The following is a 25,763-nucleotide window of genomic DNA, read 5'->3' on the forward strand; positions in this document are numbered from 1 at the left end:
ACAACCCAGGAAATATCTTTTAAAATTCCCTTTAATGAAAGCTGAACTTTACCAAAACCCCTTAAAGCCAACACAACAGGCCAGCTAAAGTAACTGACGAGGTTTACATCCAGGATATAATCTGTTTTATTCAAACATCAATCTAGAGGTCACATTGCAGGACTTGCACTGATTGTTATTATTCCTAAACTTAACACAGTTAACCTGCAATATTGATTAATGCAGAACTATGATGGGAACAAAGAGTAGCCTTGTCCTTTACCCCAAATCTGACAAGCAATAAGTCCTGCCATGACTCCACATGTACTTCTTGGATGCATGTCAAACCTTCTCAATGCATAAATATAACCTGTGGGAAATTTCAGGGAATATTTGATTTGGATGCTAAAGGCAGGATATGTTCGTCCTCATCATTGTTAAATTCAGATATCAGGCTTGAGGTGGAGATGGAAACTCACACATGTGTTATTTGGTGGTTAACTGATGACCGTTTGCTACGTCTATCGACACTTTGACTGTCCGTCATGCCTGTCCAAAGAAATTAGCAGAAAAAATAAACCCAATTTTATTGCCAGAAAACAGGTCAGACATCGTCGTACATTAATGAAACAGAAAAAAAGACCAAAAACTGCTTTCTATGAGGAGAAAAAAAAGAATATCCTGAACTCGATAACACAATGAATATGACAGAAATAAAGTGAGCACCTGCAGTTCATTGTGTAGGAAAGTAGGTGTCTCTGTTGAGGTTATTATATCTGATACAGACTGTGTTGGGAATGCTCTGCAAAAAGATCAAACAAAAGCTTCTAAACCTTTGGTGAAAGGTACAATTAATAATATTAATATTCATTATTAAAATGACAAAGTATTTCATTGCAACATTTTACTTTTTACTCGTCACATCTAAACATGAAATCACTGACTCTACCTTTATGAACTCATTTATCAGCTCCTCCAAAGACCTGCATTTTAACTGTAATACAACCCTCCGTTGACCCTATCCTAAACCACGCCCGTCTGATCCACCACCAATCTAATTCAACCGGATGATCTCAAACTTTTTGGGCTTCTTCTCTTTGTGGGGCTGACGCAGATTTTCAGACAGCGCCTCGTCCGTCTCCCCCGCCCCCTCCTGTGAATTATTGTCCGTCCCCTCTTGTCCTCCCTGTCCCGTATCCATCCCTCCAGTGCGTTTATCCTTGGGACATTCCCCGTTGTACGTCTTGACGTACTCCTCGACGCGCCAGCCCCTGAACTCCCGTGGCTCGGAGCAGATCAGGCCAGTGTAGAAAACGCTGGGGTGGTGCTTGAGCCAGTAGATCAGGTAGTGGATGTTGTAGTCACAGATCCAGGGGTTGTTCTCCAGCGAGAGCTTCAGAAGGAAGTAGAGGTCCTCCAGTACACCGTACTTGAAGTAATGGAGGCTGTTATTGGACAGGTCGAGCTCACGGAGGTGCAGGAGGCCTGCGAATGAAGCTGGGGGAGGAGAACAAAAAGATGAGCAAATTAGGAAAGGTCAATTAGAAGGTCATCCCGTCTTCCTGGACGCTTTTTTACACATCCTGAAGAGACGATGCAACATTACTCTTCACTTCCTGGTCACCTGGCAAATGTAAACCCAACGTTGACTCTTTTTGTCACTCTTTATTTGGTCTCCACCAACTCCTGAAGGAAAATATATGACTTATAAGCTGTTAAATGCTACACTCCGGAAAAAAACTGAGCTCTGCCAGCGTTTTTGGTCGTTATTTGTATCGTCAGCACTGTTAGCTGTTAGCACTGTTAGCTGCTAGCCACCGGTTCAGCTGTAGCCATTTTGAGAGTCGCTGAGAGATAATATACTGATGACGAGTGCAGCTTTAAGAATTAGCCATCTGTTATTTTCAGGACAATGCACTTTATTTTACATTTCAACACAATATTGTAGCTGTCCAATGAAAAAAAAGTGGAATATGGCGGTTTCGGACATAAAAAATAGCTGGGCATAACTTGAGTTAAAGACGTGACCGTTGACGTCCGTTGAAGGTTCCGGACATTTTTAATCAGGCTGTGTAAGAATGGGACAGCGGAGACCGTTTCATGCTGTCCACTAGCCTTGGGCCTTTAGCTTTAATCTTAACTGGGTGGAAGAGAGGAGGTGAGGAAGATGGGAGCAGGAGGAGGAGTAGGAGAAAAAAAAGAGGAGAATGTGTGGAACATATGAATTATAGTGAGGATACAGACATCACCGGAACAGAGGCATGAAAGAAAAAAGGACAGACGCTGGGGATGATAATCTTCATGAAATCCATTTAAATCGTGACTGCAATCTCGTCATTCAACCACGGAGATGACACAGATAGATAGAATTATAGGAGAGTAAAAAGGAGAGATGGAGCTCATTTAACCTTCCCTTCCCCTGTCTTATCTCTCTTCCTCATGAGACTCATGACTCTCCCAAATAGGCTACTGGTAATTGCTTTTTTAACCACTATGGCCACAGGAAGCCCAGTGTGCTCTACCTTCCTGGTAATTTCCCATGCACTAAAATGGACTGAAGCAACATTCTCTTTAAAATATATTCAGTTTGCAGGTGTCATCGGAATACTTAGAGAAGTGTAATATCCTACACTTGGACTGTGTCTTAAAATCCACATTCGGTACATTTTCCTCCCTTTTAGTAAGACACACATGAGCATCAGTACTAGTGTAAGTTCACCGGCCTTGAAAAAAAACTATTCCTTTAATGACCACACTTCCTTTAGCTAATTGGTCTGACATGTCAGTTGCACCATTATCGTTCCAAAGCATTCTTATCTCACCATCCTTGAAAACTACTGCCAACTTTTTGTCCCGGAAAAAATTGCAAGCAAAGAGTTCTACATAACACACGAACCTCCAAGCATTTGAATCATCTCTCCCACCAAGATCGCCGATAAATACATCATAACAGAGAATGAAGCTTTAAAGCCTGTCGTCTTCCAGCTGCAATGCACAAGCATCGGCTTACCCCACTCCAGGTTGATGTTGGCAACAGCTTTACACAACAAATAAACACAATTTCTCTGGTCACTATAACTACAGATACCACTTTCCCACAATTACATTTGTCTGCTGCTACGTTGTTGCTTCAGTTACAGTATTACAAAAAAGATGCAAGCAAGCAAGATTTTCTCCAAGGGCTTAAAGTGTGTTAAGAGTGTTTTCTTCTTTTCTTCTGCAGAGTGAGAAGAGTTTCAGATGGGTGGAGCCCCCACATTGTGACTTTTTTTATTAGTCATAGGAAAATGCACTAAATTCACCTTCAAATACATTGTACTCTCCTGTGTCTAAATTTAATTATTGTTTGTCTTTTTGGGGGGGGGGGGTCAGTCCTGCTACGAGAAAAAAAACAGCAATCGGGCACAAACATCAACCAAAACCAACAAGGAGAGACTAATGCAGATAATTGTGCATCTCTTTATAATGAAAGCAGTGTGCCGGAGCCAGAGTGTGACCAGAGTGAGAGAGAAACGTGGCATGAAAAGGCTTGACAAACAACCTCTATAAATCTATTATAAATATTGTATTTTACTCCAAATGTGAAAAGAATTAGACGGAGCAACCATGATTGTTACCATATGGAGCACACTTACACATGATGTATTATTCAGTTTCCAATGCAACACACTGGGGCGAACTGCAGTCAATTGTTTACATGTGTTGCAGCTAATGAAAAAACAACAAGGTTTTGGAAAGGATTTCCTTCCTGGTCCGGAAGACATAAGCCCAGACATCATTAGCCCGGAGAGAGTAATGAGTCTGCACTTGTACTCAGGCGGAACTACTATTTAGTGCAGATATATTTCACTAAATTATTTTGTGTGTCCCTATTTCGTATTGAGAGTCAAATATTGGGTTACTTGTGGGTTGAAATAGGCCTTTTATGTAGTTTTTGCCAGTATTTTCATCATTATTTTCATCTATGTTTGAAGATCATTTGTAGTTTATCAGAGTGTGTCATAACCTATTTGGCTATTGACAAAAAAGAGGCTATCTTGTGATCATCAGCAGTGTTTTTTGAGTGGGATTCTTTACTTTGTTCTTTTTAAATAATTGTAAGAGGCATGAAGATGTAAAACTATCAAGTAGATCTTAAGAAAAAATATCAGAGTCAAAGATTAACTAAATGTAGATGTTTGCCTACATTTTCCACATGTCAGATTTAGGTGCAGGTGTGTTAATCACCACCGTTAGTTTAGTTTAACCCACGGTTGGGTCGCTTTGAGAGTTAACTGGTAATGTCGCAGAGACAAATGTACAGGTAGAAAGGTAATTTACCTTTAGACAGGAACTATGTCATTGTATCTCTTTATATATGACTTTAATGAACACCTGCCAGCCAATCATGTGGCCAGGGCATAATGCTCTGAAGTATCCAGATGTTTGTGCTCAGGTGTGCTCAGGTGTGTGTGTGTGTGTGTGTGTGTGTGTGTGTGTGTGTGTGTGTGTGTGTGTGTGTGTGTGTGTGTGTGTGTGTGTGTGTGTGTGTGTGTGTGTGTGTGTGTGTGTGGTGTTTTACCTGTGTCTAAATGGTGCAGGCTGTTGCTGCTGAGGTTGAGCAGCTTGAGGTCTTTGGACAGCAGGAACTGTTTGGGCCTGAGATGTTTGATGGTGTTTCTGGACAGATCCATCTTATCTATGTCAGATGGCAGTTCAGACGGGATGTTTTTCAAATCTGCAAAGAAGGAGAGACAAAGAAAGACAAAGAACGTCATTTCTGCAACCGTGAAAGGGGCTGGAAGGACAGAGTGCATATTTACATCGATCAAGATGAATTCCTGTATTGCCGCTGCTCGGTTTTCAGGATTGAGGCAGATGAACTAAGAATACAAAGTGCAACGCTCCAGAATCAGGAGGAGAGCTGGGAATATGCCTGCATTAGGGTACATTTCTAAGATATTGTGCGGGTTGTGTGCAACATTTAACCGTTCCAAGATGGAGTCGAGTGTGACAGCATGAGTAACACTATTTGACTTCTGTGCCAGAGCGGAGAGTGTTTCCACTCTTTTCCAGTGTTCCCAGCCTCACTCACTCATTCCCGCCCAGTAAGAGTGCTGTTGGGGACTGTAATGTATGAAACAGTGTTTCCCACACATCCACTATCGATAACAGGTCCTTTCTGGAGTTTTAAATCACACACTGTAAAAAATGTCCCTGCAATGTTGGGACGGATATAATAAAGATTAGTGACAACAGGTTTTGTACCAAAGTTATACACCACAGAGCTGAAGCATGAATCTATATATCTATTTGGAGCTTATCTGCAGATAATAAATTGATCCAGGTTTGTTTCAAGACCCCAATTACACAAGTTCCTGTAGTTCAAATGAAAAAAACAGGCATTTCTATGGGTTTTGAATCGGGCTTGACACCTTTTTCTGTAATAATATGCAAATCTAAATGGGAGGTAACGTCTGCCGTGCCGATCATGATGCAATTCTGTTTAAAACGGAGGAGCGGGCCCCGGAAACCTGCATCATCAAAATGTACATGCATTGATTGATGTTGATGAGAAGAAACATGATTACGTGCAGGCGGTTAAAACTGACTACGGGATAATCAAACAATGTTTATTGTTGTATACAATCAATGCTTTATTTTATTGATTAAAAAAAAAAAAAAACATGATTGTGTTCAATATGTGTGTGGTTTAGCATTCATGCATACACATGCTCAGAAGAATGCTTAGTGGCCATTTTATGGAGCAGATGTTGCAGTCCTTGTGCGCACGCTTTACCGCCACAGATGTCGAAGTTACTTATCAATCAAGCCGTTGCGCCATAAATCATAACTGACGGAGGAAATATAATCAAACATGCACACAAAGGACACATGTATATGGCATGCACACAGATGTAGCCAATCCACGAAGGAAGTGTGATTATTGTTGTGCAGGGATGGCTGCTGAGTGCGCAGCAGGCCGAGATATTTACAAAGGCACCAACAGATTTTCCACACGTTGTTAGTCATTGAGGTCTAGCGGGAATCCCGTCCTGCTTTCGGTGTCCATGTCTGCAGCTTCGTCCAAGCAGCATTTTCAGATGAGAAAAAGTTGAGAAAATACATGTAGTCTTAAATTCCCTGTTTCTCCCCTGTGAGATCTCAGGCTTCAACCTTTAGAGCCCAAACAGATCCTCTCTGTCCATGAGGGATACGTCTGTGGTCTTCTGTATTTCACAAAGAAGCTCACACTGTGTACAGTACCAGTCGGTTAAGTCTGGATAAGTGGCGTCTGTGCCAGTCGGACCCGTTTTCTTGATGCTGAACGAAAGAAGGAAACATTATCTTTCATGTTATCCTGATTATGTTGCGTATCTCTTTTTGCTTCTTTTTTTTTTTGCATTACTTCCTGGAGCCAAATGTGCTTTTGGGAAGTTAGATGTTTTATCAGGAGCGTATTGGGTTTCTTGGGATTTTTAAAGGGAGGAACTGTTTCCTACTTTAACATCTGTCTCTCTGCAGACTGCTGAATGAATAAACACGCATAGAGCGGGAGAGAAAGAGAGGGAACATGGACGTGGAAGTCATTCATTCTAAATTTTGGACAGTTTTTTGTTGTTGGGTGGACTCAGTCTGCTAAAGTTATTATTTCAGGGCACATGTGAACATCTGTCCCTCTCGGCTTTGTGCTTTTCTACTACCTAAGAAACTCTATGCATGTCCCAAGATAGCTAAAACTTTAGATTGTACAATATACTATTATACTTTATTCATTGAGTCTCAAATATAGCGCCTGCTTTATGTTAAAGTGACAGGTTTGAATTACTTCCTGCTACAATATAGTTGGTCATTTGGACTATGTGGATTTAGGTGGATTATCATAACACAAGGGTTATGTATTGTAGTAAATGCTCATCAGTTGTACATCGTTTGAAGAGGTAGAGCTATACTATATCCATGATTTAGTGAAAGTGCAGAACATTTTTCTGGAAGTATATCTTCATATCCTTGGCTTCTATGCTCTAGATTGCGCATGCGGTTTTATTTGGCCTTCATGTAATACACGTAACTCTCTTTTTCGAAACATGCTGACAACTCAGTTTATAAGATATCGATATTACAAAAAACAGATCAGTGCTTTTGTTAAAAGAGTTATTGACAAGTATAAACTGTATAGGCTTAACTTCCTTTCTGCAAATCAGGTTTTATCAATCCAGAGCCTGTCTTGCCCCAGACTGAATACATGTGATTGCCTCTTTTTCCCCCATGTCACCATGGCAATAGTTACTCAGGAATAATAGGAGAATGAAAATATAACCCGGGGGTAATTGCCAACTTGCCAACAATAATATCATAGTAATTTGGTTTTGGTGTAATTTCCACATTCTGTTTTCATAATGTGTCAGTGACCTCTTCACCTCAGGGTTGAAACATTTTTATGGGAAACTGTGAACCCCATAAGTGACGCATCAGTTCAGATTTGTGACGGCTGCTCAATTCAGAGTGTCGACAGGACCTTCAGACTATTAAGCGTCTTGGCGCCTGGCAGAATCTAAATCCCACAGTTCGCAGAGTGATGTTTGATACTGTCCTCTTTCTCATTCATGCTTTCTGCTTTATGATCCGTGACACCATGGAAGATTCATTTTGTTCTGCTGACTGATGGCTCGCTGTCTATGATCCAGGAGGTCCAGGGAGAGCCTGACATAATAATGTGTGTGGGGGCGTTTGTGTGACTGGCAAGTAGCCGACTCAAATGATGAGTTTATATGAAGGATGTTCCTTCTCAAACCAATGATGTCTTGACATCATGAGCACATCTTTAAGGCAAAGTATAGAACTTGGCCAAAGCAATCAATGTATGTGAATGTTTCTGAGCTCCATCAGGAGATGTATTTAAAATAAACAACATGGAAAACTCATTTGGCATCAATCTGCTGTCATACTAATACAATATCCAGATCAATCTACTTTATTCAGTAATTTCATACTTTTTTGAAGGCATATTTTGATATTACCACAGAGTACTCCCAAATCCACGTCCCATCTTTTTAGAAACAGCCTGAAGAACTTGCATATTAACTCCAACCACTTTGTGGAGCATTGGCCTCCCGTGAGAATACTACGGAGCCTGAAATCTGCTGTGGTTCACCTCAGAGAGAAAGCCTTCAAACCAACGTGAGCGAGAAAGAGATGCACATGGGAAAATATAGGGTTTGGAGAAGGACCTCAGCAACATTTTCCACTCTGCCCTGTTTAATTATTGCTCCCCACTGGCTTTCCAGTCCCATATGAAAGAAAAATGTTGTTGCTTTCAGCTCCACACATTCATTTTTACTTATTGTTTTTGACCATTTTGACAATATTTGTCAAATTCCCCACATCTTTACAGTCTAACCGCAAAGAATGTGCTTTTAAAGCTACCAGTCTTGCAATTAAATTAAAATCTGCAAGGTCGGACAAAACAGGGGACAATTATCTGCAGATGTTGTGGACGAGTCTAGTGTCAAAATATATGAGCATATTCTTAATAATAAAGCTTGAAATGACCACACATATAACACACATTAATAGGGCAAACACAGTGCATGTTGTAAAGATGCACTGTTTGTGAACATGACTTTTGTTTGAACTGGATTCAGAACCGGATTAATGGAAACTGGATTAAATGAAAATTCAATATGCATTTGGATATTGAAAGATAAGCCATATTTTATCAAACTCTGCCAGCATCTGTTTATTGTTGAGACTGGAAAACACACGAAAAGAGAAAGAGAAAAAAGATAATATATGTTGATATAATTAATCTATACCTGTTATTAGATTTACAAAAGGTTGGTGCAGTTAAAACAAGTGAAGAGATTCCAAACCTCAACTGGCATCAGCTCACAGCACAATTCTGTGTGTCCTTGCCCAGAGACGATCGATTGAATGTCATCCACAGCAGCTGTAGCACAGCAACATTCACACGTCACATCTAGCATTCATGCTGGGGCATGCTTTAGGAGGCAGGATGTGGTGAGTTATTATCAAGCACACAAAAAGAGGAAATTATCTGGAGAGATGGATGAGGGAATCGGCCTGTGAGAAAAACAGAGAAACCTTATCTGTGGTACAGATAAAGAATTTGATTCAAAAGTTTTACTTTAGAAGAAAAAAACGGGGGGAAATATTTAAAAAAAACTCTCCCTCGAGCATTTACACAGAAGAGACGCTGCATTGTGTGGTGTTGGCTTTTCCGTGCTCCGGGAAAGATTTTTTTTTACGAAAGGGCATAAGCTCTCCATTTATAGATGCGTTCAATTGCTCATTTAAATCTGGGCGCTCACTTGCTCTGAAACATGGACACAGACAGTGCGGATGGCATTTGGGCGGAACAAGAAGACGATACAGAGGAAACAGATAACGAGAAAATGAAAGAGCAACCAAAGAGCCTGCATAAAAGTTTTTAAAAAAGTAATCTGGGAAAGTGTCACCCGTGCGTCCAGTCTGTGTATGAAAAGCAACACTTTTTACGGCGCGCTGGAGAAGTTATGGCGTCTATGATTGCCGCCTCATAGTGGCGCTTTTTACACACGGAGAGAACCAGATGTGAAAACTGGAAGAGGTCAAAGAAGCCCTCGCTTTCTCTTTCCGCCATCTCTCCTCTCTTTCTTTGTACCGATGCCCGCCTCTTTCCATCTTTCCGCAGCTTTCTAGACATGCTGACTCAGCGTTAAAGCTGGAAACACAAACCGGGTATGATGCTGGTGGCAATTACTGAAATGTTTTGGAAAACACACATCTGCAGAAAGTGAAGGAATGCACCAGTAGAATACACACACACACACACACACACACACACACACACACACACACACACACACACACACGCACACACGCTCCACAATGCAGCTCATCAAAGGGATAAACAATGCTGTGATCGTATTGCATTGTTTATCCTGCTTTCAACCAAGTGAGATTACAATGGAACATGATGGTCCATGCTGGAAAATGAAGCTTTTAGTTTGACAGAGCTGGTTTTACTTCTTTACAATGAAGTGTAGACGCCCCGGTTTGCAAACCTGATAAAACAAACACATCTCTGCTCCCTCAGCCTCATTGTAAACCGAAAAAGGAAACAGCAAATTAATTCTTGAGCCCAATTTCCCTGAACAAGCAAGAAGGACTCTACACCTCTTATACAAGGTACTCCTCTGCCAGGGCAGTCGATTTGTTATGGATATGTTTGCCAGGAAAAGTATTTGTCATCACACATGATATCCATCACATAAGTGGAGAAGCTTCAGTTAACCACACAAATGCCACTGGTTTGGATTTGTGTTTGGATGAAGTCACTTCATAACAATTATAGACAGGATATGGCATAGTTCAATTACAGGGATGAAGAACATGGAGGTCTCACCTTTGTTGCTGCAGTCCAGCCGAGGTTTGGGGAACATGTAGGTGTGGCACATCGACGTGGCCTCCGTCTTCACTTTGGTTGGCGTAATCCTCGGCAGCCCCGCGTCTCCGCCCCCCGGCTTCCTGTCCACCTGGATGTTGTCCGCACACAACAAGTCCACATCCAGCCTCCTCAGCTTCTGGCCCCTCAGGGCTTCGGGCTCCGCACACTTGCCGTAGTTGCCGAGATTGCGGTTGCTGGGCACCTGCAGGGTCCTGATCAGGCTGTCTAATGAGCAGTGGCAGATCCAGGGGTTGTCATAGAGACGGAGGTAGGTGAGGCGGGGGAGAGGGAGCAGGACCTCCTCGGTGGCAGTTTTCAGCCCGTTGTGCTGGAGGAGCAGGGTGGTGAGCCGGGAGAGGCCGCTGAATGCTCCGTCCTCCACCATGGAGATGTGGTTCTGCTGGAGGTCCAGGCTCTTCAGCTGGGTGAACTGGGAGAACATGTTGGTCCTCAAAACCTAAAGGGCGAGACGTAAAGTCAGCAGTCGGTGTATACGTCAGCGCTTTAAAATCATGTTTGTCTCGAGCAGAGCTTTGTCATAAACTCATAGACAGACGAGATGTTCATAATATTCATCTTGAGCTGCTACGTGCTCCACTGTATTCACCAATAGTCACTCACTCCATCTGTGTTAGGCAGCGTCTAAGATATGGCTCCTGAGAGAAGTGAGATTGAACCAAAACAGTGAAGATGTGAGCCATAAAAAAAAGAAACATTGAGCTAAAGTTTACTAAAATGCTTCATAAAACTTAACTGCAGTTTTAAATACGGTACATGAAAAGAGTTCTCTGTATTTCAGCCATCCTTAGGAGCAGTGGGCTGCTGTGAAGCACCTGAGGGTTCAGTGTTTGCTCAAGGAGACACATCATGCACGCTATGGGGAGACTATGTACCGCTATGTAGGTATGTGTATTTATGTGTGTGTATATATGTTTATATGGGTGTGAATTTGTATGCATGTGTCTACGGCTCTGCAAATGAAATTGGATCGATTTGAAATCCTATTGGCAAACGGGAGGAAAATGGAGGAATAGTGGGTGCGCAAAATTGAATTGCAGCTACTGGAAGACCAAACAATCCCAATCTTATCTGCTTTCGGCTCCCTCTACCAGGACGGGCCTTGGCCAAGGCCGTGACTGGAACAACAACTCCCCCGAAGATCACTGAAGCGAGACTCTCTCTCATTCCCTTCCCCCTATCCACAGACACCTGTGGTTGTTTTCTCCCCAGGACCCTTCAAGGCCATCTCCATGGCAACGACCATCTTGTGGACTGAGAACTTTGTCTGTTGTGGACTGGGGGAGGACGATACATCAGGCCACTTACACACACAACCATCACACTGAAAAAGCACTCACTACCCCCCCCCCCCATCCCACGCCTTCGCCTGCTTTGCCCCCCCAGGGTGACAGGACGGGTCTGCGTCCGCGCCGTGGGCGAAGGACCGGGCTGGCTGCTTGTCGGTGCTGGTTACCTTCTGCCCCCAATGACGGGGCTATCGCCCAGTCTTTGGATTACCTCCCCTCCCCCCCTTCCTACTCGTTGCAAGTCATGTCTAAGATGTATGTGCTTATGTGCAATGGTGTTTTTTGTTTCTTCTGCTCCCACACTGTACCCCTCTAGGGGCATAGTCGGGGGGTAGCTTTTTCTTTTTCTCGCCTCTCTTCCCTCATGTTATGCTGTCATCTTTCATCCACCCTCTCCTAGATGGCGCCTCGGTGTCTTGGTGCGCGATTCTTGCACCTTCCGCCAAAAAAAGTTCCTCGTTTGTTTGTGAAAACATTCTTTGGCAATAAACCTGTTTCTGGTTCTGATTCTGATTCTGATGTTTATATGTATATATATATATATATATATATAGGTATACAGGACTGTCTCAGAAAATTAGAATATTGTGATAAAGTTCTTTATTTTCTGTAATGCAATTAAAAAAACAAAAATGTCATGCATTCTGGATTCATTACAAATCAACTGAAATATTGCAAGCCTTTTATTCTTTTAATATTGCTGATTATGGCTTACAGCTTAAGAAAACTCTAAAATCCTATCTCATAAAATTTGAATATTTCCTCAGTCCAAGTAAAAAAAAAGATTTATAACAGCTGAGTGTTTGTCAAGGCTCAGGAAACCCTTGCAGGTGTTTCGAGTTAATTAGACAATTCAAGTGATTTGTTTAATACCCTACTAGTATACTTTTTCATGATATTCTAATATTTAGAGATAGGATATTTGAGTTTTCTTAAGCCGTAAGCCATAATCAGCAATATTAAAAGAATAAAAGGCTTGCAATATTTCAGTTGATTTGTAATGAATCCAGAATGCATGACATTTTTGTTTTTTTAATTGCATGACAGAAAATAAAGAACTTTATCACAATATTCTAATTTTCTGAGACAGTCCTGTATGTATATGGTTCTCTAAAATAAGTATTTTCATGAAAACATAGGTTAGGGCACTTATAAGCTTGATAGCTTCAGCCTTGACCCTTTCGGTCAGCCACTTTCTTCTTTTGTTGAGATTTTGATTTTTGTATATTATTGCTGATCGAAATAAACTAAACTAAACTAAACTAGACTACCTTGTGGTCTCAGGATGTCCGCTCCCCCCATAAGTTACAGCTGCCTCCACACGATAAGCAACATTTGATCCATATACAATTGCAGCTTTAAGTACAAATTGCAAGATATATTCGATAATGTGTAGTTTTAAAGAATACATTTAAATGATTATAATTGTATGCACAATCAGGGCCAAACATCCAGCTAAAAATGTACTCGAATCCCAATTTGTTCATTCTTTCCTAACGACTCATTCAACAAGCCAACTCTTTGAACTTAGGAGTAATTATACTCATTTTCAGCCTTTCCAGAAGTCTTTCTGACTAATTGTGACTTTGCTGGCAACGTTTTATGTTGTATTGCTTTCAACACCTGTGACCCACATCCTGTGCGCTCACTCAGACACGCAAACATCCACGCACACATACGTTGCAGAAAAGTCAGCCTTTGATCCCGGTGCCAAATAAATGGCTCACAGATGCTCGCGATATCAACAAGCTGGCAGGGTTTGGAGTCCGAGTAAGAGTCTCGAGAAGCTCATGCACAGAATAGTGATGCCTCTATTGCCCAATACTGTGCTCGACACTCAGAACCTGTTCGTTATTTGTCGTTGGGTCTCAGATCACCTGCCACAGTCCATTTATGTCTTGCCTCTTTAACAGTCGGCACAAACCTGAATCTTATTTCTTGCCAACAGCAGGTGGTGGATATCTTTGGGCCAGTCCTGCATCACGGTGGTCAGCTGCCTGTCCTGACAGTCCAGGTACTTCTCCCCCGCCTCCATGTATTCCTGACACTCCTGAGTTTGACGTCTCATCACTCCGGCCCTGCTTCTGCCTCGTACGCGGCCCCTGGCGCCCCTCTCCGCAGCCCCCGACCGAGGGCCTCTCCGGGGCTCAGCTGACCTGAGGAGCAACAAGAGGACGAGGGTGGCGAGGAGACGCATGACGGGAGAGGAGAGGAGAGACGCGGAGGCCTCGGACGACTGTTGTCGGAAGATTGGTGTGACGGGACACGGGAGGCCGGTCACAGCTGTGTGTATGAAGAGAAAAGCAGAGGTGGATATTTAAAGGTCTTCAATGGCCAGTTCACACAAGATCACTGATTGCACGACAACAAGCAGGTCAAAAGAATTGTGCCTTTAGAGGTTATTTAATTGCATTTGACGCCTTGAAAGTTGACAAGACAGAAATATACGTAAGTGCAGACAAAGGTGAACTAAACCTGTCAAAAATATTGAAAGTATGAAAGGTATAACACTCAGTGAGCACAGTGGGACATAAAGTAAAGTAACATTCACCTTTATTCATTTTTACATGGGAAGCAAGTCAATCACCACCGTAAGTACTTTTGGATAGCAGACAATGTCGGACTGACCAGGAGGTGTGAGACGTTCAACATGTTTAACTTAATTTGCAAAGAGTAAATAAACATGAAGGCGATGCAGAGGTAAGCCAGAAAGCGGTCTTCGCCAAGTTTTGATGAATGTCTCTCTGTCGATAAAGTTTCTGGAGTTTCTCTTTTGAAAGTTCACTGCCTCCAAGATTAAGGATACAAACAGAAGAGAAGTGCTGTTTGGTAATGTCTGACACATTCAAGAGTTGCTTATTTACACAATGTTTTCTTTAGCTTGCAAGCTTTGCAGAAGCAAAGTTACAACATGAATATTATAAACTCCTACCGTATCAGTTTGTAGCACAAGGGTTAAAGCAACAGTGTACATGTAACACAAATGTTCCAATATTCTGCATGTTACAGTTCAATTTGAAGACACAATTATGTGCAATTACAAATAAGGGACAGAAAACATGAAAATATCAACATGTGCACACCACATGTTTATGTGTAATTGTAATATAACAGTAATAGTGAAACGATTAATCGGATTGGTTAAATGGAGGAAAACAATAAGCTGTACAGTTCTTTATATTCTGAGTGAGTGATTTAAAAAAGGCAAAGCTAAATAAAAGCGAAATTCTTTTATTCACCAATACAATAAAATACACAGGGATTGGCAGGGCCGGGGTGGGTAATCGGGAGAATCGGGAGAGTTCCCAGTGGGCCGCTTCACTTCTGGGCCGGTCGAGAATTTTATTTGTTGACATTTGTCACGTTAGTCCATCTTCTCTTAAAGTGGGCTACACACGTTCAGCATTCTGACACCGCAGCCTCTGCATGGGTTGTACCATGCGAGGAAGTTCACCCCTCCCAAATATTAGAGTTGGTTCAGTCCATTATGGAACCAACCAACTCATTTTGGGAGGTGAACTCACGCATGGGCTAACGGTGTACCATGCGAGGAAGTTCACCCCTCCAAAATAGAGTTGGTTCGGTCCTTAGCGGGCTTTTCCAAAAAGTTTTCTCAGCTACCTATAGCTGGGCCGGCCCGACCGCAACGATACGCGTCAGGGAGGATGGACGGGAGGAAGAGGGCAGGAGGGGCTGAAAAAGCCAGGTTGAAAAAAAGAAAGGCATTGGAGGAGGATGCTGCCAAATGTGCCAAGCTTACCGATTTATTTTCAAGAGGACAAACACAAGTGGCAACTGGTAAAGAGAGACAAAGGCCGAATGATTAGCAACATAACTATTCGGCTAACGTTGTAGCCTTGATTAATATCATTGTAGCGTTGTCAACCTATTCCCAAGCAAAATATTAAATTGAATTAAAATATTAGCCTTTTTATGTCACCCAAAATATGGTGATCCATAGACTTTGCAAATATTATGCAAATATTGATATATACTATTGATATTGAAGTATGCAGTAATATGACTTAATTTTTCTTTGTAGCTTCGGAGCAGATAAGACAGTCTCCTGCTGAAAATGATGAGCCCGACATTTGCAATGAGGAGGCCATGACTACAGTGACATGTAGAGAGGATAACAGAGGAAACTATATGATTTAAAGTTATATATTCTAAGAAAGAGCAGTACAGTACTTGATGAACCAATATGCATTGTTTGCTCAGAAGTGGGTGTAGTAAAGGAGTAAATCACCACTATATAATACACATGCAGAAAAATGATAATGACCATGACAATGACCATGACAATGACCATGACCATGACGGCCCCCATGAGGTCTCACTCCAACAAATCTGGCCTACTGCCTAATCTGAGTCTGACACCCCTGCTATGCCCTTCTGCCCTTTTTAATGTTGTGCATATTTTTTGTTAACTTCTCATCTTAAGTGGATTATTATTGTTGTATTTAACCTTTACATTATTTGTTGGACCATGGTATTAATAAAAGAACTACAGGATAGTAAGAGCTGAACTGTTGCTTCATTTATCCAATTTCCACGATACCATGAAAAAAGTGGGCTGGTCTTGAGCCTGAAATTCCCGGGCTGAAAAGTGGCCCCACTCCGGCCCTGGGGATTGGTCTTAGTGGCAAGTCGAGACACGCTGACGACTAAAATGGCAACACGGCACATGTTGAAATAATTAGTGGAGTCGTAGAGCGAGAGGAAACAGGAAAAGGGGTTTGAAGCTAAAGAGAGACATTTGTTACGCGTTAACATGTTGCGGGTTCAAATCCAGTCGCAGTAAAGTGAAGTTTTATTTTAAGGATATCCCATAAAAGCTTTCTACCTTCAGCTAAACCGACCCGGATACCCTTTCTCTCTACCTTTAGAGTCTTAAGTGCCAGCTCTCATTCCATCTCTCTCACTCTCTCTTTTGATTTCCTGGTAAATATGTCTATTGTATTTACCATCAACTATATGTCAGGTCCATATGTGCTTTATCCTGAATTTCAATAAAGGCCCTGTCGATACCGTATTGTGACTGCAAGGTTGCCGTGAAACAAGTGGAAACTAAAAGAAGTTAATGCACCTGGTCAGGAAAAAGTCCTGCACGTAGCCTCCCAGAAAACCACAACAAAAAACACTTCTGTTTTTGTACAAAGGATATATTTTGGGATAATTGGCTACTTAGAGGCAATGGGAGTTGGAGTTTCAGTCTTTGTGCAAAGTCAAATCATACTTTCTTTCAAAAAGGTTTTTACACTGCGTCTCTCTTTTCCTCTGAGAGAGGAGAGTGATTATTCCCCACGCGATGACCACACAAGGCTGTTTGTCTCTGAACTTCTTGTTTAGAGGAAGAGTTTGACATCTTAGGAAATACACTTACAGTGTTTGCTTTCTGACTGAGACTTAGAATGTGTTAAAGCCAAAGCCGGGTAGCTTAGCGTAGCATAACGACTGCAAACAGTGAGAGAAACCCAGAGCCTCCGCTTGGCGCCTGGCAACTCGTCCCAGCCAGGGAGTAGTTTGGCACATGCTCCGCAGATTAAACATAATACACGTGTTAATTAGAGATGCTGGTAGGCAGATTTTGTTACCAGGCCAGCTGTTTCCTGTTTCCATTTTTTATGCTAAGATAAATAAACTGCCCGTTCGTTGTTTTTACAGACAGATGTGAGAGTGTGTTCAATCGTCTCATCTCAATCTTCGCATCACCCAAACTGTTCCTTTCAAACCCCTTTTCCTCTTTGACTCATACCCTTGTGTTTCTACCTCTCTTCCTTGCAGCCTTGCTGTCTTACAGTTTGTTCTGCCACACTGTGAAACCATCATCAGCCACCAAGATGAAAACTCCAGGACTTGAGACATCAATATCAATGTGTGTGTGTGTGTGCGTGTTATTTTCTTGTGTGCATTTGCTGCTCAAAAAGAAACGAGAGTGAGTCATGGGTCCCTGAGGAACAAAGGCAAAGACCACAGGTCTGCCAAGACCAGACAGACACACACACACTCAGTCCAACTGTACCAAACCGCAGCCCCCTTACAGTCCTCCAGTCTCTCTCACAGTGGAACAAGCCCGTCAATGCAGATGGTGTCGTTCCATTGTGAATAAGCGACTGGGCATGTTGGCGAGCTACAGAAAGAAACAGCTGAGAATGGACCAAGGGAGACACTTTCCAGTCCATTGAGCGCTCGTCGACCGGCCAACCATCAATCGTCTCAAACGAAGCAAGCGGGAAAGTTCGATTTCCTTCACTGCAGCCGTCACATGCAGTAATACTCTTCCAGTGAGGTTATTCTCAGACATGTGTGTATCTTCGTCTGAGTGCACAGGTACAACTAACCACAAGCACATGCTCCTGTGCCTGTGGTGCATGATTGTGCAGCTTATGAGAGACAAGTTTCAAAATAAGGCAAGACTTGTACCAGTCAAAACACTCGACTGGACTGGACTGAGTTTGAAAGCTTGGAAAGGGTTCTTAAGTGGACCCAGACACATCATCTTTCTCTCTTTCTCTCTCTCTCTCTCTCTCTCTCTCTTGCTGTAAGTCATTCGCTCTTGTTATGTTCAGCACTGTGAGGCATGTCGTCCTAGAGAGCTCATTTCCAAGATCTATCGGTTCAGCTCAGCAAAGACACACTCCACTACAGTGAAATGTCCAATGGTGTCCAAAAATACATAAAAAGATAATGTCACGTTTAAAAAACAAGCTGATGAAAAAGTTCTACGTTTTATTGCACATATAAAAGCATTTAAACATTTTATCTCCCCTTCCCACTATAATTTAAGCACCATGTCAAAACCATTTGGACCAGTGCCGGTACTTTTCACATCTTTTCCACATCACAGCTGTTCAAGAGGAAAGTCCAGCCCTTTGAAGAAAAAAAACGACGGCCATGGTTAGCCTGTAATATTCAAGTCGCATTCCAGCTGGGACTATAACAAGCCCACTCAGGCCAAACCCTTCCCTGTGGTTTACCTCTAGCCCACACCAGCTCAAATTAGCCTCTTCCAGTCTGGTATTATTTCCCACCCCAGCTCCTTCTGGTCAGCCTGTCACTGTAAACATTGTGCAGAAAGCCTTCATGGTTCCAGGCACTTCCATATGGTTATTACTCTAAATACTACGCAGACAGTTTGCTGCCGTTGCCATCCGTGCTGAACAAGAATAAAGTTGTGTTTGGACATAGGATGCGGTGGCGATGTGCTTCTCTTTTCTGGACAATGGAAAAATGAGCCGCTGAGAAGAATCCAAGGCCTTCGCTCAAGAAACGATGGTATCTGATTTATTTGTGATGGTAGGTGGTTTATTTGTGATAGTAGATGGTTTATTTTTGATGGTATGTCGTTTATTTGTGATGGTATGTCGTTTATTTATGATGGTATGTGGTTTATTTGTGATGGTAGGTGGTTTATTTGTGATGGTATGTGGTTCATTTGTGATGGTAGGTGGTTTATTTGTGATGGTAGGTGGTTTATTTGTGATGGTAGGTGGTTTATTTGTGATGGTATGTCATTTATTTGTGATGGTAGGTGGTTTATTTGTGATGGTATGTGGTTTATTTGTGATGGTAGGTGGTTTATTTGTGATGGTATGTCGTTTATTTGTGATGATATGTCGTTTATTTGTGATGGTAGGTGGTTTATTTGTGATGGTAGGTGGTTTATTTGTGATGGTAGGTGGTTTATTTGTGATGGTATGTGGTTTATTTGTGATGGTAGGTGGTTTATTTGTGATGGTATGTGGTTTATTTGTGATGGTAGGTGGTTTATTTGTGATGGTATGTGGTTTATTTGTGATGGTAGGTGGTTTATTTGTGATGGTAGGTGGTTTATTTGTGATGGTAGGTGGTTTATTTGCCCCGTATGTGTGAAAGATAGCGATCTTCAATTTGTTCCGTTTGTTTTTGTTCAGCCCCAATCAGCGAAGTGAACGGCCCCATGAGGAACTCTTTTGGTTGGCATATTATAGATCCAAGCCGAAACTAACAGAACGCAGAGATTTAGAAAGAAATTTGCAATTACAAATCTGTTTGCTGCTTTAGCACCACGGAGAGCACCATACTGGGATTTCAGAGCCTCCGTAGGGGGTCATTTATATTCTTATATTCTAAATAAAAGATTAAAGAAACTCAAATGAGTTACCTCTGTATGTGAAATAGTATCTCATCATTCATATTCCAGCTTTCAGAATACTACGTTTTTATTTTAAAAGAATTGGTTCACGTTAGGTTCACAACATGTTGTTTAGTTCTTTTATCAGGCGGTAATAATCAGACATTTTATGTTCTCAAGTTTCAATACTTTCATATTCCAACCGCATAAGGTGGATTTCACAGGGAGACCACAATCCAACACTGCTGCCAGCGAACCCATCAGATAAATATACTTCTACCACTGAGAGTATGCTTATGTCCTCAGTTATGATAGAGATTAAGTTACCAACGTGCACTAAACAAACAAGGCACCACTGTGTCTGAAATGGAATAATAATTATCTGTGGGTTTGTGTTCAATCTTTCTAATGGCTTTGAAAAACCAAACAATTCATGCCCCAGTGTTTTAGACAAGTAAGGGACAGCAAGTACCCGACAGAAGTGCTCTCTACCAAAACAAACCGCTGAATAAATGCTTAAGTCTGTCCTGTGTCTATGTGTGGAATGTGTTTTGGGGGACCGTGTGCCGGGAGTGTGGACTTCGATCTAAACTCCAGCTGAACATCATGTGTCTCCCTGCTGAAGCAGCTTCAATGCACCTTTATCTGAAACCTACCTCCTTTTTTCATTCTTTAGATTCCTGCATTCTTTACTCAATGTTGTACTTTGATGAAAGCATTTCCTCAAAAGGCGTAGCTTTTTAGATATAATGGTTTAAATGACTAAGTTACAGAAGCACATCACATACATCACAGACATGTATAATGAAGTGGAAAGTATAATTTAACCCGGTGGTTTGGCGTGGGTTTGGCGTGGCTTCACCCGTGGCGTTAGCCAGGATGAGAGGAAGTGAGACTGCTCTTCCAAAGAACCAAAAGTATAACGTGCAAAGGAAGACCTCCACATACCACACACACGAAACAACCATAAATGTGTATATTATAAGAGTATATTCATGCTAATGTACACAAAGAGAGACATTAACACATAGACACAAGTTGACATATTCTGTGTCTGTGTATGTTGTCTGAACCGCCTGGAGGCTCAAACGGGTCATTTGGTCTCAGCAGACCGGAGGAAACAGACACGTTGGCGTCTAAAACCATCACAACCCGCCTACGTCAGGAAGAGGCGGTGAGAGAAGAGGCCCTCCCTGACCTGAAGAAAAATACAGATGGAGGAAGCACACATACTGTATTTGAAAACCAGCGTTTGAAAATAAAAATAAAAGTGAAAAGCTGAACGTCCTAGAGATGAGGTTAATGCATGGGACATACACTACCGTTCAAAAGTTTGGGGTCACTTAGAAATGTCTTTATTTTTCAAAGAAAAGAACTGTTTTTTCAATAAAGATAACATTAATCAAAAATACACACTATACATTGTTAATGTGGTAAATGACTATTCTAGGTGGAAACGTCTGGTTTCTAATTAAATATCTCCAGAAGTGTATAGAGGCCCATTTCCATCAACTATCACTCCAGTGTTCTAATGGTACATTGTGTTTGATAATCGCCTTAGAAGACTAATATCTGATTAGAAAACCCTTGTGCAATTATGTTAGCACAGCTGAAAACAGTTATGCTGGTGATATAAGCTATACAACTGGCCTTCCTTTGAGCTTGAAGTTTGAAGAACAAAATTAATACTTCAAATATTAATCATTATTTCTAACCTTGTCAATGTCTTGACTATATTTTCTATTCAATTTTCAATTCATTTGATAAATAAAAGTGAGTTTTCATGGAAGACACGAAATTGTCAGGATGACCCCAAACTTTTGAACGGTCGTGTAAATATATCAGGATATCAGTTAAAGGGAAAGGGGAGGGATTTGAGTTTCAGTTTTCTCACTGTTGCTCTTGTGTTGAATACATGTTAATAATAGTCCTGTCTATTATTTACCTTTATTTGTCCATCATTTTTGTCCCTGTTCTTTCTTAGCTGCTGTGTTAATTCTTTTAAATGTTTCTTTTAGCTCATTGTTGAGCTTTTTACGGCCCACACTTTTACGACTGTGGTTCACTCTCGCTGCTCTCGTTTCAGCTGGGAGATGTTTTTACTGAAAAAGCTGCGCAAATGATTGGACGCCACACGCCCAGCAGGTAAAACAGCAGACAGACACAGTTAGCGACTCGCTGGTTAGCATAGCATTTAGCATCTAAAGAGCAAGATGTCCTCTCAGGAGAAGATCGGACGCTGGACCGGAGCAAAAAGTAGAGTGAATGTTGGACTTCCATTCACTTAATTGGTCAGAAACTCAACTCCAAACCAAGGCTGGATTATTTATTCATGAGAAATTGTTTGCTAACGCATTAGCCACATCAACTTAATATTATGATATAGGTCAAACTTGTCCTGTTTTCCCCAAGTAGCCAAAACTGTTGCTCCATATTCATGCATTTGTCAAGGACAAACTCAACCAGGCCTTCGACAAGACAATGCCACACAACCCCGAGGCGGCACGGCCACTATACCTGCACTGGCTGCCTGTAGAGGCTCTCCATGCTCCAATAACACAAGACTGGGAACTGGGGATGGAAAGAGTTCAGACCTCCAGAGGAAACACAAGGGGCCCCTGTGTTCTAGAGAGGAAGCGAGAACAAGCATTGGAGGCTGCGAAAACAAGAATGAGCCTTTTCTTCTTAGCCATAGAAAAATGTCAAGAATTCAGGTGAAAACACAGGAGCAGGCAGAAAGTCAGTCCGAAAGAAACGGCGACAAAGCAACAAGGAGCGCGCTTAAAGGTGAGCGTGTTTTCCTCGGCGAGCCAACCTCCCAGCAAGCTGAGCGTACTTTCCTTCGGGCTGAATTCCCTTCATATGTGCAAAGTGTGCCCAAAAGGTCTGTGGCTTGTTAATATGCAACAGACCCAGCATCCATCTTTAATCAAACAAAGAAAGGAACACGAGGAAATAATGAGAGTGTCGGGGTTGTAAAGAGAAGGAAAAGGGTGGAAAGAAACGTCGCACGACAAGAATCCTGAAACCAAAGGATGAGGCAGTGAGCGGCATGTACTGTGAATGGAGCAAAGCGAGAGAGAGAAACCTCACACACCCCTGAGTATGGAGGACTTAAAATGACTTAAGTATAAATAAATAATGCTTCTGTCTTGCTCCCTGACTTGACCAATCCTGTTCAACAATGAGGTTCGGACCCCCCCAGCTCATTTGAATATACGGACATGTAAATGTCACACATAAATAAATGAAGAAATACGTGTGGACACATAAATAGAGATATAAATAAATGAAGAAATACAGAAATGTAGAAATACATTTATTTAATGATGTCCTGTTGAGTTATAACTTATATCTATTAATTTCTGTATTTATTTCTGTATTTATACATTTATTCTTGTATTTATTCATTTATTTATACATTTATTTAAGTATTTATTTATTTATTCTTGTATTTATTCATGCATTCATTTATTTATTTATTTATACTTAAGTCATTTTGAGTCCTCCATACCTGAGAGCCGAATCAAAAACATGCAAGTAAATGTATGCAGAAAAGGAAGAAAAGAAGGACAAAATAAAATTGCACTTTGGTTTCTCACAGTGGGTCAGAGGTGGTAGGTAGTCCCTTGCGGTTGAAACAGACCAGTGTGTCTTTGTGTGTGTTCCGATGAGAAACCAGACGTCTCTTATTCTCTGGAGTCCAGACCGCGAGGATAGAAACGGCGACCCTCGGAAGAGGTCAACGTCCAAAGCCCGCGCGTTTGTTTCTGAGCCCACGCAACTCTTGTGCGTGTGTGTGACAACCGGCCAGCTTTCAGCTGACGTGATGCAGGCGTTCGAGTGGTCTCCCCCCGGTTTCTGTTGGTGCCTGACACATCTGCACTTTGAACACACACACACACACACACACAAACATGCAACAGGCCCACTCGCTCTACTTACTCTCCAAAGGGTTGCACTTCAACTTAAATGGAGCCAACACAGCAGAAATGTCAGACCCTAGCTCTTTGAATCCAAGTAAACTTGCAAGTCAAGCCTTTTCTCCCCCCCCCCCTGTTTTTTTAAGCAGGATTCCAGAGGGAAACCACACGTTGCTCCACTCTGCGCTGCATGAATCTGGAATTTTCTCTAAAACGTACACAGGGGCATGTCAAAAAGTATACAGGCGAACTCTGCAGGAAGCGCTGCAGCCCTTTTGGCTCCTTCCTGGACATATTTTTTATATCAGAGACGTCGGACAAATCAATTAAACCACAGCTAAAACCAAAGTCTCGGATTCATGTTTGAGAGGACCGAGCGTTGGCTATTCAATGAACATGAATCATAAGGTGGGTATGACTTTCCAGAGTTACTTACAGTACAAGGAGGGTCCAAGTTGGTAAATGAACCCATCGCTTTCCAACCAGGTGCTTGGCTCTGTGTGTTGAGTTAATGAATGTGCTTCTAAGGCCTGGTCGTCCTGGTGCGTGGGACCAAAGCAGCAAGGAAGCATCTCAAATTAGCCCTTGAATGTTGTGTTTGTTCAAGATACTATCTACAATCGATCAAAGTCAGGGTGCAGTGACCCTCTGTAAACTTGGCCCAAGTTCTACAACTCCAAATTGGAAATTTTGAAGAACAAAAAAAAAGAGCTTACTTCAGCAGTTCCTCAACTACTGAGCTGGCATGAGACGCAACTTCATGGTGATGAAAACAATAACTCACGGCATTGTTGGATGGAGCGCTGTCCGTTCATACCTTCACATATCTAAGATATATTAATCGATGTCTGACACTGAACACGGTGTCTTGATGTTGTGTTGCTGCAAACTCTTCCCGTGAGGAAGGTGTATCCATTGTTTTTTCTGTGCATGCACTATCAATACATGTCTACCTAAATATACGTTACTCTTCTTGTGAAATCCTTCAGAAAAGTTTTTAAAAGAACCAAAACTATGACCTAGTCTGCAACCTAACAACCTTAAAGACTTTATTAATTGTCTGTCTTCTTTTCCAGCAATACTTGGCAAAAAAAAAAGAATCCTATTGAACAGTGTATCATGAAGAATTGGGAATTTGCTGAATAATCTTTTTGCAGAGAGACAGATCTAATGCCCTTTGGTCCAAGATGAAGTTTTCAGTCCTACCTGTACAGGAATAGAATCTGGCCCAGGCTCGTCCACTAGGACCTGCAGATCTCCGGTTGGTCCCGCGTCCCCGGCTCCTAATCCTGTCATGAGCGCTGCGTCTAAGCCAAGAAAATCTGCATGACTGCCTATAAAGTTAGAGCTTGGAGTGAGGGACGAGCAACTGGCTGCTACTCCAATCTCTCTCCCCCTCTCTCTCCCCCTCTCTCTCTCTCTCCCTCTCTCTGCCTGTGGTGCAGGGTGATTGACTGCCGTATGCGAGCTGCTGCCTCTCTTGCTTTGCACCCACTCAGCTGGCTCGCACCGAGAATGTGAGGAGAGAAAGGGAGAGAGGACTCAGAGAGCAAAAGTAAAGCTGCTTCTCAAAGGAGCCACACGCCTGCGTCTGGTGTAGCATTACACACACACACACACACACACACACACACACTCGTGTACATGTGTAGGAGGGCTGCAACTTATGGACATTCAACAATTGCTCTCAGCAATCGGAGTCAAATTATGAAGAAACGAAAAACAAAAGTAGATCATATTGTTATTTGGCCTTGAAAAGAGACAATGAATGGCATATCGTTGACATTACAATTGTAGTTATTGCTATTTGTGTGTAATTTGTACGCCATGTAGTCTGTGCTGAGCCATATATACATCAATATTAATGTTGTGTTGACGTTCGTATTTTGTTATTGTGTACTATCCAAATATTTGGACGATTTGTCTTCTGATACTTTGGAAGCATTGTGCTTGAAACTTTCATGCCAGTACAGCCTTTTTGAATTAGAGAGAGAGAGAGAGAGAGAGCA

General features: G+C 42.0%; 1 protein-coding gene across 3 annotated transcripts; it reads right to left on the minus strand.

Annotated features, from left to right (window-relative positions):
* Nucleotides 1–108: 108 nt before the first annotated feature.
* On the minus strand, nt 109–25,153 carry lrrc17 (leucine rich repeat containing 17). Of its 3 annotated transcripts, none has more exons than XM_056424890.1 (5): nt 24,961–25,153; nt 13,640–13,998; nt 10,367–10,865; nt 4,541–4,696; nt 109–1,476 (listed from the first exon to the last, which is right to left on the minus strand). In XM_056424890.1, exons 2-5 carry the CDS (start codon nt 13,910–13,912, stop codon nt 1,034–1,036), a joined length of 1,371 nt encoding a protein of 456 aa, XP_056280865.1. In that variant the 5' UTR covers nt 13,913–13,998; nt 24,961–25,153; the 3' UTR covers nt 109–1,033. The 3 variants fall into 3 exon arrangements, with proteins under 3 accessions (XP_056280865.1, XP_056280867.1, XP_056280866.1); XM_056424892.1 differs by lacking the exon at nt 24,961–25,153 and adding an exon at nt 24,191–24,292; XM_056424891.1 differs by lacking the exon at nt 24,961–25,153 and adding an exon at nt 23,434–23,661.
* Nucleotides 25,154–25,763: the final 610 nt, after the last annotated feature.

This window comes from Pseudoliparis swirei, chromosome 10 (assembly GCF_029220125.1).
Source record: "Pseudoliparis swirei isolate HS2019 ecotype Mariana Trench chromosome 10, NWPU_hadal_v1, whole genome shotgun sequence".
Lineage (NCBI taxonomy): Eukaryota > Metazoa > Chordata > Actinopteri > Perciformes > Liparidae > Pseudoliparis > Pseudoliparis swirei.

Bases quoted from the DNA above. Each gene is read 5' to 3' on its own strand.
- lrrc17 (XM_056424890.1), bottom strand. From the start codon at position 13,912: ATGCGTCTCCTCGCCACCCTCGTCCTCTTGTTGCTCCTCAGGTCAGCT. The intron at 10,866-13,639 runs GTTTGTGCCGAC...CTCGCCCTTTAG, and splicing joins TGGCAAGAAATAAGATTCAG to GTTTTGAGGACCAACATGTT. The intron at 1,477-4,540 runs GTAAAACACCAC...CTCCTCCCCCAG, and splicing joins CCTGCACCATTTAGACACAG to CTTCATTCGCAGGCCTCCTG.